Source organism: Rattus norvegicus, chromosome 18 (assembly GCF_021556685.1).
Source record: "Rattus norvegicus strain SHRSP/BbbUtx chromosome 18, alternate assembly SHRSP_T2T, whole genome shotgun sequence".
Taxonomy (NCBI): Eukaryota; Metazoa; Chordata; class Mammalia; order Rodentia; family Muridae; genus Rattus; species Rattus norvegicus.
Window position 1 is genome coordinate 77,898,433 of NC_141551.1, and position 13,956 is coordinate 77,912,388.

The window sequence follows — 13,956 nt, forward strand, 5'->3', positions numbered from 1 at the left end:
ATAAAATCTTGGAGGCTTGCTTTTGGAGGAAGGAAGCATCACGACTGGGCTTTTTAAAAATGGCGTGGAATTACAGGTCAAAGTTCAGAATGACAGGCTGCATTCCTAGACTCAAGGCTGACTGTGCACAAATCACGCCCATGCTTGGGTCTGACCACAGGGAGTGGAAGACTCACTGTCTCATAGTCTTTCCCTCGCCACTCGTTTAAAGTCCCCAAGCCCCTAAACCTCCAACTCCCACTGACAGGGTTGTTTCAGAAGAGCTGTGCAGGTTTAAATCAAGAAGACTGATAGACCAGGCATGGGTGCTGAAATCGCCTGCCTAGGAAACTTTATCCTTTGCAGACCACACTCACCAAATACAGAGGTCGTCCTGTTCTTCCCCACTGGTACTCATTGTCAGGATATTATCTTTCATTTGGTAGACAGAGCATGGCGGCTACTTCCACTGAAGTGGCCTCAAGTGGGTCCTTTAAAACCCCACTCAGACCCATCTATCTGGGGCCACTGATGTCTCCCTACCCCCTCGCCAGCTGCACAGCAGAACGCAGAGCAGCTTCCCCTTTGCACAGGACCGTTACCACCACACCTATGGGCCCTGCACCCAGAGGGGACTGCCACCCCATGGGCAGAATCACAGAATAAGCTCTTGCTGCTGTTTTCAGCTATACATTGAGCAATGCTTTCTCCCATAAATTGGAGTGAGTGTCCGAAGGGTCCACAGAGATGGAGAACAGAGATGGAGAACGGCCATTTATTAGTCACCATTCCGTAAGGTGTAGTCAGAGAGTGGGGTAACTCATATCGGAATCCTTGTGCCCTGGTTTTTAAGGATTAAAGGACAGGGGGCACCGTACTGTTAAACCAACTGAAATGTGCAGTTTGGGAATCTGCCCTGTGATGGCTGGTTTTATGTGTCAACTTGACATAAGTTAGAGTCGTAAGAGAGAAAGGGGCCTCCATTGAGAAAATGCCCCATGAGATCCAGCTCTAAGGCATTTTCTCAATTAGTGATCAATGGGGGAGGCCCCAGCCCATGATGGGTGGGACCATCCCTGGGCTGGTGTTCTAGATTCTATAAGAAAGCAGGCTGAGCAAGCCAGATGAAGCAGACTAGTAAGCAGCACCCCTCCATGGCCTCTGTATCAGCTCCTGCCTCCAGGTTCCAGCCATGCTTAAGCTCCTGTCCTGACTTCCCCCAGGGATGGACTGTGATCTGGAAGTGTGAGCCGAATAAACCCTTTCCTCCCCACTTGCTTGGTCTTGGTCTTGGTCTTAGTCTTGGTCTTGGTCTTGGTCTTGGCCTTGGCCTTGGCCTTGGCCTTGGTCTTGGCCTTGATCTTGGTCTTGGTCTTAGTCTTGGTCTTGGTCTTGGTCTTGGTCTTGGTCTTGGTCTTGGCCCTGGTCTTGGTCTTGGCCTTGGCTTTGGCCTTGGTTGTGGTCTTGGTCTTGGCCCTGGTCTTGGTCTTGTCTTGGCCTTGGCCTTGGTCGTGGTCTTCTTGGTCTTGGTCTTGGTCTTGGTCTTGGCCTTGGCCTTGGTTGTGGTCTTCTTGGTCTTGGTCTTGGTCTTGGCCTTGGTCTTGATCTTGGTCTTGGTCTTGGTCTTGGTCTTGGTCTTGGTCTTGATCTTGGTCTTGGTCTTGGTCTTGGCCTTGATCTTGGTCTTGGTCTTGGTCTTGGTCTTGGCCTTGGTCTTGGCCTTGGCCTTGGTCTTGGTCTTCTTGGTCTTGGTCTTGGCCTTGGTCTTGGTCTTGGCCTTGGCCTTGGTTGGGGTCTTCTTGGTCTTGGCCTTGGTCTTGGTCTTGGTCTTCTTGGTCTTGGTCTTAGCCTTGGTCTTGGTCTTGGCCTTGATCTTGGTCTTGGTCTTGGTCTTGGTCTTGGCCTTGATCTTGGTCTTGGTCTTGTTGGTCTTGGTCTTGGCCTTGGTCTTGGTCTTGGCCTTGGTCTTGGTCTTGTTGGTCTTGGTCTTGGCCTTGGTCTTGGTCTTGGCCTTGGCCTTGGTTGTGGTCTTCTTGGTCTTGGCCCTGGTCTTGGTCTTGGTCTTGGCCTTGGTCTTGGCCTTGGTCTTGGTCTTGGTCTTAGCCTTGGCCTTGGTCTTGGTCTTGGTCTTCTTGGTCTTGGTCTTAGCCTTGGTCTTGATCATGGTGTTCCATCAAAGCAATTTAAACCAAGTCTAAGGCAAACCCTGTTCTCTCTCTTTCCCCAAAGGTTAGGCTGAAAGACTGGGACCCCAGTCTAGAGATTCCACATCAGTTAATCCAGGCTGTGGGGCCACTGAGAGGGAGACCCATGCTCAGGCACCAGCATTTCCTCTTTCCCCCATCTTCCTCTTCCACCTTTGTTGTTGTTGGTTGGTTTGTGGTGGTTGTTATTGTTATTGTTATTGTTATTGTCATCGTCATCATCGTTGTTGTTGTTCTTGTCGTTGTTGCTTTTAGGGGTTCAGGGTTTTCTCTTTTGCACTTTTGAGGAAGGAATCCCTAGGCCCATTAACCCCATCTAGCTTTGAAGCAGCTGAATAACTGAGGGTGGTCATGAGCTGCTGATCTCCCCCTCTACGTGGCAAGTGCTGAGGTTACATGTGTACAAACCACTCGTGCTAGTCTTCTTAATCACTGAAGTGCCCCAGGTGTGGGGGAGATGGGAAGTCCAGTGTTAGGCTTCTCACGTCCATGAAAAGAGCCAGTTTCAAATGTGCTTTTTTGCTCAGCCCGTACTGTGCCGTGCCTTGTTCCTACTTTAAAAATCAAAGGTCCTTTGAGGACTCTTTTCATCGAGTTTGCTGGGTTTGACAGGGGAGCGAGCTCTGGAGTGCTCAGATCTTCAACTGATTTCCTGGAAGAATCAGGTCACAGACTGAACAAGTGTCACTCTACAGAAGGATTGGTTCATCCTGACCAGAACTTGCTTTGCCAAAGGAGCAGCTCTGGCCAAATTCCTCAGCTCTGTGTATCTTTTGGAAAAGAATAGCGTGTGTCTGCTGCTAAGTCTGGGGCTGGTAAATGGGAATGAGGAGGCCATGCTTGTCTTTATCCAACTTTATCCTCCCTGCAAATCCTGCACATTCTTAGGATAGTTGTATTAGAAACATCACTGCTCTGGCCTTGGCCACCGTGATGGCCAGCCTCTCCAGGAGGAGGCACAGACATCTGTCCATCACCTTCCATTTGGAAAATTATACAGAACATGTTCTGACGTCTCAGCTCATCTCCCCACCCTTCCTCCTCCCCATCCCCAACCCCACTCTATGTTACACTCGAATATGATTGGAGCCCTGGGTATTCGAGTCTATGCTCAATGGTCGGCAGGGTCTCAAATGGGCAGATATGTTTGTAAATGCTGGCACACTCAAAAGCTGGTCACCGAGCAGAATGAGACTGTTGCTGTCATTCTGTTTTCTAGTTCTTTCCCTGAGATCCCAGGAACAATATTTGTTGGCAGCTTTGAATGTGTCTCTTGAATTCTCAGGGACTACTGGGGAATCATGGGATTTTTGCTGTGGTCAAAGCCCTCCAGAAGTATTGACTTCTTCGCAGCTGACACCTTCTCTTCTCTTCTAGCTCTTGAACACCCCCACTGGGTCGCCATGGGAAACCACTCTGGAAAGCGAGAATTAGCATCTGAGAAGGCCAGTAAGGTAAGGCTGGGCTGAGGCCAACTCTCCAGCCCTGGGGCTCTACTTCAGCCAAAGAGGAAGTGGAGCTTTAAGGGGAACAGTTCCCCGAATGGCTGGGTCCTTGCTGTTGTTTTTAGATCATCGTTTTCATTTATTCAGGAGGATTGCCTCTCAGTGGGTACATCATGGCCTGGGAAGCAAATGAAGGAGGAGAGGGATGGATGGCTCGGCACACACGTTGGGTGGAGATGGGGTAGAGCCTCCACTTGCGAACCACTGGATTCATCCTAGACTCAGTATCCCCAGGAGAACAGAGGCTGCAGGGTCCCTTTGCTCTCTTGAAAGTTTTTGCCAAATAGGATTCCTTATTTGTGATGGTATTCCCACTTCGCCATCTACTGAACCTCTCTGTTGAAGCTGTGAACCCCGTTCCCAATCAGTAACGAACCCTCGTTCCCTGCGTTAGTGCACCTCGCTGCTCTGTAGAGGAAGGCCCTGCCTTTGGGTTGGGAAGCTGAACCAGAGTCTCAGGTGTGGTCAAATGGTAGCAGGCAGGTGGGCTGTTGCCTCTTCCTGGTGCAATGAGACGTCTGCCTTCTGAGGTCAGCTGTGGGAAATGTAGGTAGATTCCGGGTCTTTCCCCCATGGAGTCAGCAATGTCTCCCTTGGTTCCCACCCCTGTCTGTACCTCTTGGAGTCCCCAGCAGAAGATGCTTAGCTGTGAATACGCAAGGCTCGTTCCTCTACCACACATCCACACTCGTGTGACCCAGGTTTTCCCCAGAACTTGGGTTGTCCCTCCACTTTCAGAACCTCACACTGCCCATGACACACCAGCTGATGACAGCCCAGCCACAGGCTGGTAGGTAACTGGTTTTCTGTTCTGTCCCCTTCCCGACGCCTTCTACAGCTTGTCACAGAATATTTGGAATGCACAGTCAATCAATCAATCAGTCAATCAATAAGTAAATAAAATGTAGAAAGTATCCCCTCCCTTCAGGCAGAGCTGCGCTCACCAGCTTCCTCTCCCTGGTGGGTTTCTCTGGATGGTCTTTCCTGAGGGGGTCTGACCTGTGCTGTTACCGTGATATTCTGAGTCTCTCCACACTCACCATCTTCACAAGGACTCTGCCTGACCACAGAGTACCATTGCCCAAATTTCTGTCCACTCTTTGTCACTGAAGAGTCCTTTCCGATCATGAGGAAGTATAGTCTTAGTTACTTTTTTATCGTGACAAAACAATAGGACCAAAGCAACCGATGGAAGCCAGGGTTCTCTTGGGTCATGGTTCCAGAGAGATACGAGTCCGGCATGGTGGGGAAGGGTGGCTGGGCAGCAGCAGACCTGTCAGCCAGCCGGAACTGGATGTGGAAAGCTCACCATCTTGAACCACGAGCGTGGAGCAGAGAGTGAACTGGAAATGGCATTGATCCTTTAAAACTCTCAAAGCCTGCCCTCCCAGTGACAATTACTTTATAACAACAAACAGTAAAGCCTCTTTGTCTGACTCCAGGTGATGTTCGATTTCCACAGCAGCCAAAAAGACAATCAATTGCACACAGCTTTCTAGCTCATCCCCCTCCCCACCCTTCCCCCACCCTCCTCCAATCCCCGCCCTTTAAAGGGGCTGAGAAGGTTTCTGTGCTAGGACTTCACCTGAAAGTGTGAAGCAGGGCTATCCAGCTTCTTCCCAGCCACTGGTTTATCAATATGTAAATGACCAGCCTACATTGAGTGGAGGCCACTCATTACTGTAACACACTAAATTATACTGATGATGGTTTTGTGGCCGTGGTTGTCTGTAATGTTGAACCCTGGCAGGTTTACTCGCTGTGAGGAATGTGCTTTGGCCAAGGCTGCTTGATTTGAATTTACTCTCACCAAAATCAGAAACTGTTAGTGCAGGGCCAGGCTGTCACAGCCTGAGGCATCCCACCTCTCAGAGTGACTGATTTGAAACCCCAGCTTCAAAAACCCCAGCGTTTTCATATGTAAGCGCTCTTTCCCAACTACACATGGGCCTTCTGTTGTTCTTGAGAGCCCAAGGAGAAGATCCTCTGCTTCAGGGCCCTAAGCTATACTCTGGGGCTAGGGAGGGCCCTGCAGGGAGAATTTGCCCCCCCCCATTCATTATCTACCCACTGATCTGGAACCACAAACTGGGACTGGCCCGGAGAACTGCAGGCTCCTTTCTCCCTTGAGGAATTCCCCCCTCCTACGCTGAGGTTCAGGGGCACCCCTAGAGCCTCCCCTGCCTCTCCTTACAACTTCAGCCACACAGCTGCATGCAGTCTCCTCAGCTGGTCTCTGAATGTCCACAAAACAGCAGAGATGCCCTCAATGCTGTGTCCCAAAGGCTTGAGCACCTCCCCCACTACAGCAGACCCTCAGGTGCCTGGCAGATAAAGCCCGGTTAGCACCCTTCTGTTACAGGGAGGCCTTGTCTCTGATGCTCCAGGCTTTGTTGGTCAAGAGGCATCCCTGGCCTCTATGCACCATGCTCAAGTCACCAGGCAAGGTTTTCACAGAGGGAAACAGCCCAGGAATGCTGTTACCATCTTTCTCTCCTGCTGAGGAAGACCTCTAGGAGGTGAGGGGAAGGTCAAGTGCACCATGCTGTGATGTTGGCAATCCCTAGCTGAGACTCTACTAGGGAACCCAGGTCCTGCCATCCAGCTGAAGAGGAGGGTGCTGGAGTCCCAAAGGGGAACAGAGGCCACTAGTTGCGGCTGCGGGGGACTAGGCTCCTGAGTCACGATGCAGTCTCATAGACTGGGTATCAGTTCCTCCAAATACTGTTCTTACTTTCAGAGATAGGGAAGTCCCCATCTCCTGCGGCTCCTTCCCAGTCATAAACAGCTGTCCCTCACTAATTTGCCAGGTTTTTTCCAATCTTCTGTCCTATGCCCAGTGTCTGTCTGCGCTATTGCTGTCTGGAAAACCAGGGAAGGAAATGACATTGGCTGTCCTAGGTAGCTTGGGTGATGCACTCAAGTATGGATCAGTTCACACAGCTACACCAATGAAAGCTTCTGGGGTGAGGAAGGAATGGCTTCCGGGAGCTAAAAGCAGCCGCCTGCCAGTGACGCCCTGTGCTCAGCAGTCCCAGCTGTTAAGGCTCTGTCCCCATCAGCTGGCCCCTAGAGGAGGGACTTGCCATAGTAAAGTTCATGAAGGTTTCAAGCCACTGGTTCCTCGGGAGGACCCACATGCCCAGAACAGTGGACACTGATCTCTCTCCCCGCTCAGTTTGCTCTTTGAAGCTTTCATGATAGCCATGCCTCTCACTGCTGGCCCAGCAAGTGTCCGAGACGCACCAGGTGGTTTCAGATACAGCACTGGTACTAATTTGTACCTCTCTGGGGAACCAGGTCTTCTCTGGTGGCCATGCTGGAACCTAAGAGAGAAGTCTAGCCCTTTGAGACCATTTTTATTTTTATTCTCACAGGTCACAGGATGGCTATCTGGGGTCCCACAGTCCACAGGGTGGGTCTCTTGTCAGGCTTCACACTCCCCATCTTCTCCACGTGCCCTCCCATGGTCCCCTGTTCGTAGCTGAATCTAACTTCCCCTTCTCATATTGAAGCAGGGCCCAGGCTAAGAGCTGAAGCTTAACTGAATTTCCTCTTTGAAGGGCCCATCTTTAGATAGTTGTTTTCTGGGGTGCTGGGAGTTAATATTTCAGTGGATGGATCTGGGAATAGGCAGTTCAGTTCTCAGCATATGCACTATTTGATAAGCCCCGGGAACCACTGAATAGAAGAGAGATTAGCGAAGAGAACCATCTAGGCCTAGCTTGGCACTTGGCTTCAGCATCTGAACCTTTGCCTGAGAAGCTATCGATTCCTCCTGGTAGACAGATGCCACAGCACAGCCCAATTTATCATCCTGTGTCTCTCCGCAAAGGCCCCACCACAGTGCAGGCTCTACCATACAAGACACCTCAAGAACTGGCCTGACACACAGGGCCTGCAGGCTCCTGTGTTTTATCTTCTTGGCAGCCTCTGGCTAGATATGGAACTTGTAATCCCTGAGTGGCAACATTCCTTCAAAGTCCAGAGATCTACCATGGGTTTGGATAGTGCACTCATGCTAGTTAGGTCAAGTTGGGAGGCCAGAGAATCACCTGAGGAGAGGAGGCCTCAGCTGAGGAACTGCCTTGATCAGATTGTCTTGACTAAGGATTGGTGTGGGAGGACGCAGTCCACCGTAGGCGGTACCATCCCCTGGGCGGATGGTCCTGTGCTGTATGGCAAAGATAGGCCTGTGCAAACTAGTGAGTAACCTCATAAATAGCTTTTCTCCATGCTTTCTGCTTTGGTTTCTTCCTGAATTTCTTCTCTGAATTCTGTCAGTGATGGGTGGTCACCTGGAAGTCAATATGAAACAAACTGCTTTTTCCTTCCCCTTGCAATGTGGTCAGAATGCTCTGTCACATCAACAGAAGGCAGACTACACTAGAGCTGCAGAGCAGGACGCAGAGAGGAACCTCGGACCTTAGAGAAGAGATGTGGCACCTTTGCAGATCTGAGGATTGGACCGAGATCAGAACTTTCTGAGAACTGGGACATGTGTGTTAAAGTATTGTTTTAAAAAAAAGAAAAGAAAAGAAAAGGGGGGAGGGGAGAAGAAGGGAAGGGAGGAGAGGAGAGGAGAGGAGAGGAGAGGAGAGGAGAGGAGAGGAGAGGAGAGGAGAGGAGAGGAGAGGTTTTGGTGCTCACCATAGCATCCTTTCCCACAAACCTCTTCAGAGTGCTGGAGGCCATGGGGTCTGTGGCTCATAAACATTTCCCCCATACCAGCTTCCTAGACAGAGAGAGCCCATGTCCTTAAAGATCCCAGCTCCATTGTTCACCATGGCACTTGTCATAGAGGATGCTGAGAACCTGGGTCCATTTTAAGGATAGCTGTTATTGAGGTGGCTAGCTTCTTCACAACCCCTGGAATCTCCATTTTTCCATATTGCCCAATGAAAGGAGTGCTTATACCTCCACATGTGCTGCTGAGAAGACAGCCTGAAGGACATCCCAAGGGCCAGCTGCTTCGGGGGGGAGGGGGATGGAGACGTGGATAACATTGTTCCTTATAGCCTTTCCCAGACTAGCACCTTACAAAGAAGAGGGGTCATCTCAGGATGGCAGAGGGCAGATCGATCACTAGAGACAGTCAACAGATAAAGGGGGATATGAGAAAGAGGCCATGGGCCAGGCAAGACAGCACGTGACCCTTCAGCTATCTTGGCCTTCAGGGAGGAGCCAGATGCTTAGCCACCCGGAGCATAGCCCTCCAAAGCCAATGACACCTTATCAAAGGTCAGAGTTCAATAATTCACCACCTTTGCTCTATTGGTGAGGGGAAGTCACTGAAATGTTCTGGAATAGTTCTTGCCTTTACAGGCCTCTAGATTCACCCCTGGCCTTCTTTGTGGCCTCCCCACCCACATTAAAAACTGGGTTTCACACTGTTCTGGAACTTTTGTTGGACATTAGAATTCTGTCATATTGGCTTTTGGGCAAAGAAGTTTTTGGTCCTTCCCCTGGGGTAACCCCACCTTTGGCAAATAATCTGTGTAATTTAATCATTGTCACAACCCCCCCCTCTTCCCCTCCCTCCTTCCCTTTTTCCCTCCCTCTCTCTCATTGAGACTGATATTAAAAAGACATTCTGAGAAATGTGACACTTAGTTTGCAAATATAGGCAGAGTTGTGGAAGCAACTCAGAGCTTTCCACAGAGATGAAACAGTGTTTCACTCTGACAGGAGAAATCTGTTTCCCTGAGAATGCTGGCACCCCAGCTGTGAGGGGTGTGCCGGCTGCTCCCCAGGGCCACTCTGCTGGAGATTCAGGCTGTTCGGAGGATGTGCTGCCAGATCTATAGCTTTTCAGTAAGCTGTGTTCCTTCCCTCACACCCGCCTCAGGAATGAGAAGTGGCTAGACTCTAACCAGCTTGGTTCACCCCGCTCTGCCAAGTCTGCTCCTCCCCACACAGTTCAGGCAGAGCAGCCATGATGTTGCCCTACTGACGAATACACCAGTAGCCCCAGGTCATGCTGGTGTCTAGGCATGGCTTGCTGAGTGGCCAACCAAACACTACAGCCAAGCTGTCCAGAGTGCTCCAGGAGGCGTTGTGCCACACCCTGTCAGTGGCTATGGGTAACACCAGAAGGCAGTGTGAAGAGGGCAAGTGTCCCAGAGGACACTGGGAAAAAAGACAGAACTTCCAGGCCCTGCTCATCTTTCCTGCTTACACCCTCAATCTTCCCAGATCACAGAACAGGGGCAGGAAGTGCCCAGATGCCCCCCCACCCACACACACACCTGAAGACACCCACAGCATGGTGAGAAGGCTGTGCTTGGTGGACACCAAATTTACTGGGGAATTTTACTTTTCTGTTTGACAACAGTGTGTGGGTGGGGGATCATCCACTGTGTGGGCAGGATAGGGATTGAGCTACTCTATGGGCAAGGTTAGATCCATGCACGTGGAATCTCCATCTTTTAGGCAAGTCACATAAACACTGCTTTGAGAACTCAGGCAATTCCCAGTTACCACAGGATGGATGAGAGCTTAGGAGCTAGACAAACTAGGTGACACCCATGTGGAAGTCCCGGGCAGTGCCCCAAAAGGTTCTTGGTGGAAATGTTCGTGGGCGCGTTGAGTCACAAATGGTTTTCCTCTGTGGTGAATTCAGAGCAAAAGGCTTTTCCCACAGCTTCATGTTCAAAGAATGACCAGGGAGTGGACTGGCGTCCATCCAGGTGTTCTACCCATCTGACAACTGGGGAACACAGACGCCTCTGTAAACCAAGGGTGGCCACAGGTCTCAGCTAAGGAAGTGTAATTATTAACAGCAGGCTGTGTAATTAGTCAGTGTATCCAGAGCCTCCACACAGAACTGCTACCGCTGTTGCGGCCGCCTCCGCCGCCACTGACATGTGCCCGCCATGCGCCTGTGGGCTGCTGCGGGTTACAATGTTGCAATGTTGCCTAGAATGTTGCTGTTAGTTACTAAACTTTCTCCAGCAGCGAGAAGCCAGCAACCCAATCATGTGGTCTAGAAACACAGCCCCAGGCTTCATTCCTCTCAGGGTCTGGATCCAACTGCAGCCATTATCTTGAGCTGGCGGATAGGGATCCCTGGGCCTCTTTACACTTTCTCTCTGAGTTCGGCAGAGTCAGGTGTGTGAGTCTTGGGGCGATGTCAAAGTCCAGAAGAGTTCTGAACTCCAGCTTGGGCCTGAGGCCTTAGAGAGTTGGAGGCTGAGAAAACCCCAGGGCACTCAGAGCCCTGGAAAGATAACATCTGTTCTTGCACCCACATTGTAGGATTTGGCCGGCTGGCTGGCTGCTTTTGTCTAGCTGATAATGTGGTTGGTGTTGTTTGGTTGGTTGGTTGGTTGGTTGATTTGGTGGTTGGTTTTGGGTAGCGCTTGGTTTTACTTCTTTAGTTACTTGGCACATTAACTGACTAGTTTTCCTTGATTGGTTGACTAATTGGTTGGTTGGGGATTGGTTTTCATATGTTTGTTGGCTAATTGACATCATAGGGTCATTATTTATTATATTATTACTATTATTATTATTATTATTATTATTATAAACCGTGACACAATTTGTAAGCACCTGTCACAAAACTTCCAGCGCACAACAGTTGTTAAATATCAATGGTCTGTTTGGCACTGGACGTTGAGTGTGAATGCCACAGACTTAGCAGCAGTATAAAGCAGAGACAGCAGGGTGTGTGCCAGCCTCCTCTGTGCCCTCCCAGATCTGTACACTAAGGAAGGAACCTTGGGGTACAGAAGAATATAGCTGATAGCCAAGAACCCAGGGCCTAAAGCTCTGAGGGCTCCCCATACTCACCAGCAGGAGCCCCGATAAGAGGCAGGGACAGATGCCAGAAATACAACAGTCATCCGAGATGGATGCCCCGCCCAGACAGAGCAGGATGTCTGGTGCCTTACGAAGCAGGATAATGAACGTAGAGAGCATTAGGTCTGTGAGGGACTCATGGAAAATTGTTACCCATTCAAACTTGGGTTCTCACCTGACTGACAGCAAGAATGCAAGGAAGACAGCAGGCATTCATTTAGACCTCTGGGTGACTTGCTACAAAATGCCACCAGGCCAGTCCAGGAGGGTGGGTGGGGCTTGCCCTTCTGACATTGGAAGCATATGCATTGCCCCCTTCGAATGTCACAGGGTCAGAAGGGTGTGGGTGAAGACAAGCTGTTTGCATGGTAATTGTCCTGCTCACCTGTCCCCTTGCTTGTGAACCTCACTGGGCCACCACTTATTGTCCCAGGCCAAGAAAAATCTAGAAACGCCACTGGTGACTGGACCTTTGAGGCCATGTTTACTTCATACTCTGAAAACGTAGAATGTGTCCTTCATATGATGGGTTCTATCCTCAGCAACCTGGTTGTAACGCTTTACATTTGGAATCAAGAGGGACTTTTTAAAGATGATTTTTATTATTTTTAAGTGTGTGTCTGTGTGTCTGTGTGTGCGCGCACGAGTGTGAGTACATGAGTGAGTGCAGGTGGCACAGAGGTCAGAGGTCTCGGATCCCCTGGAACTGGAGTTAACAGGCAGTTAGGAGCCACCTGATGTGGGGGTTGGGAACTGAACTTTGATCCTCTAAGAGCGGAGTGTACCCTCAACTCCTGATCCTTTATTTTCCCAGCTTCAGAAGGCAAGGTTTTCAATATGACAGGACACACGTGTGGAAAAGGGTCTCTTGTTTGTGTAAATATGTACATGTAATGGGGGGGAGGTGAGAAGTCATATGCACCGTGGACATATGTGATGGTGTGAGTGTCTGTGCGTGTGTATGGAGCATGCATCTGCCTGTGAGTGCAAATGGCCTGAACTGTATGTGTATGTGTGTCTTTGTGATGCGTGCTATGTGTATATGTACGTGCTGTGTGTATACGGGTGTGTATGTGAGTGCTGTATACGCACGTATACAAACATGAGTGTTATGTATGTATGCTATGTGTATATGTGTGTGCTGGGTTGCTGTGACTCTCCCTCACAGAGGCCAGCTCTGAACCTCTCAACACGCATGCACTGCGGGAAAGGCTTCTTCCCATTTGAAGTTCTGCATCTGGTTGGTTTAAGCACACCTCGCTATTGCAACCTGATGCCTCCATTAATCTAAGAATCAAACTTTTAGGATGTAACCCCGGGTTGCTGTGGAGAAAGTTCAACTTTATGATTCTGCCTCTGATACTTGGAACAGAGTCCTCATTATTTAATGTCTCCCATTATACTCCATAAGCCCTAAGCAACCAAACACACCTTAGTAAATAAACAAGGCAGGCCCAACTGTGCAAACAGCCCGTGGTGATCTAGGATCCTTGCCACATAGATTATTCACCCTGTACCAGTTCATAACTGCACTAAGGCACAGGACCGAGAACCTTACAGGTGAATGGGGGCAGGGTAAAGCTGTATTAGGGAGTGTTGTTTCCTCTCTGGCAGTCTCCATGAGGAGGGAAAAGAGCTTCTCTGAGATCCCTCTCCCTCATCGCCAGCAGTTGAGCTCTGGTCCCTAAAGCTTCTTGTTGCTACCTGGGCTTTGCCCTGTGCTGTGGGCCCTCTGGCTACACCGAGTAATGGAATTCCATACTATAAAATGCAGTGGCCTCACTCTGGGTTCATTCCAGGGTGGGAAGAGATGACTGACAGAGAACTGGAAGGAGGGAGGGGGTCAGAGCAGAGAGGAAGGCTACCAGGCGCGCCCACCCTCCCCCAGGCTGAGGAGCCCCTCATACACACTCAGTGGTATAGACGGGGTGTCGTTTCTCGTCCTGCCTCTCCTCCACCAGGAGAAGGTCATGGCATGGCATGGCTCCAGGTCACACCTTCAGCCTTTGCCTCTTTCTTGCAGCAGCCCTGACTCCGTTTGTTTTGCTTAATTGCCAAAAGGCCGCAGTGATCGGGAGAGCATTTATATTTAAGCTTTTCAAATGACACGAATTAAACCAATCGGAGGTTGGGTCCGACGCTTTTGAAGTAGATTATTTGGTGTATTTTAGAAGGAAGTGCGGCATAGGGCTCAAGGGCTCTCGGGGGGAGAGGGTGCTGCTTTTGACGGGGCCTTCCACACGGGAGTTTCTCTGCTTCCATGCTGGAATCCACAGTACCTCAGCAGTCTGAGGACACACAGCCCAGTCAGAACCCTCCCTGTCAACACCTCAACGTTTGCAAGACAGCTAGCTCCTGAGCATGGAGCACCTAGGGTCAAACCACATGGAGTGCACGATCTTTAAAGTCCTGCTTCTCTTAGTGCTTAAAAACCTCGCTTCACGGACTAGCTCAGAAAAAAACCC

General features: G+C 50.2%; 1 protein-coding gene across 16 annotated transcripts in view; it reads left to right on the plus strand.

Annotated features, from left to right (window-relative positions):
• The window catches only part of Mbp (myelin basic protein), a 110,656-nt gene that overhangs the window by 21,802 nt on the left and 74,898 nt on the right, over positions 1 to 13,956 (plus strand). For all 16 annotated transcript variants that reach the window (NM_001025289.1, XM_087592117.1, XM_087592125.1 and 13 more), the window contains exon 2: positions 3,561 to 3,637. In NM_001025289.1, coding sequence (NP_001020460.1) covers positions 3,587 to 3,637 — 51 coding nt within the window. In that variant the 5' untranslated portion in view covers positions 3,561 to 3,586. The remainder of the gene's footprint in view (positions 1 to 3,560; positions 3,638 to 13,956) is intronic.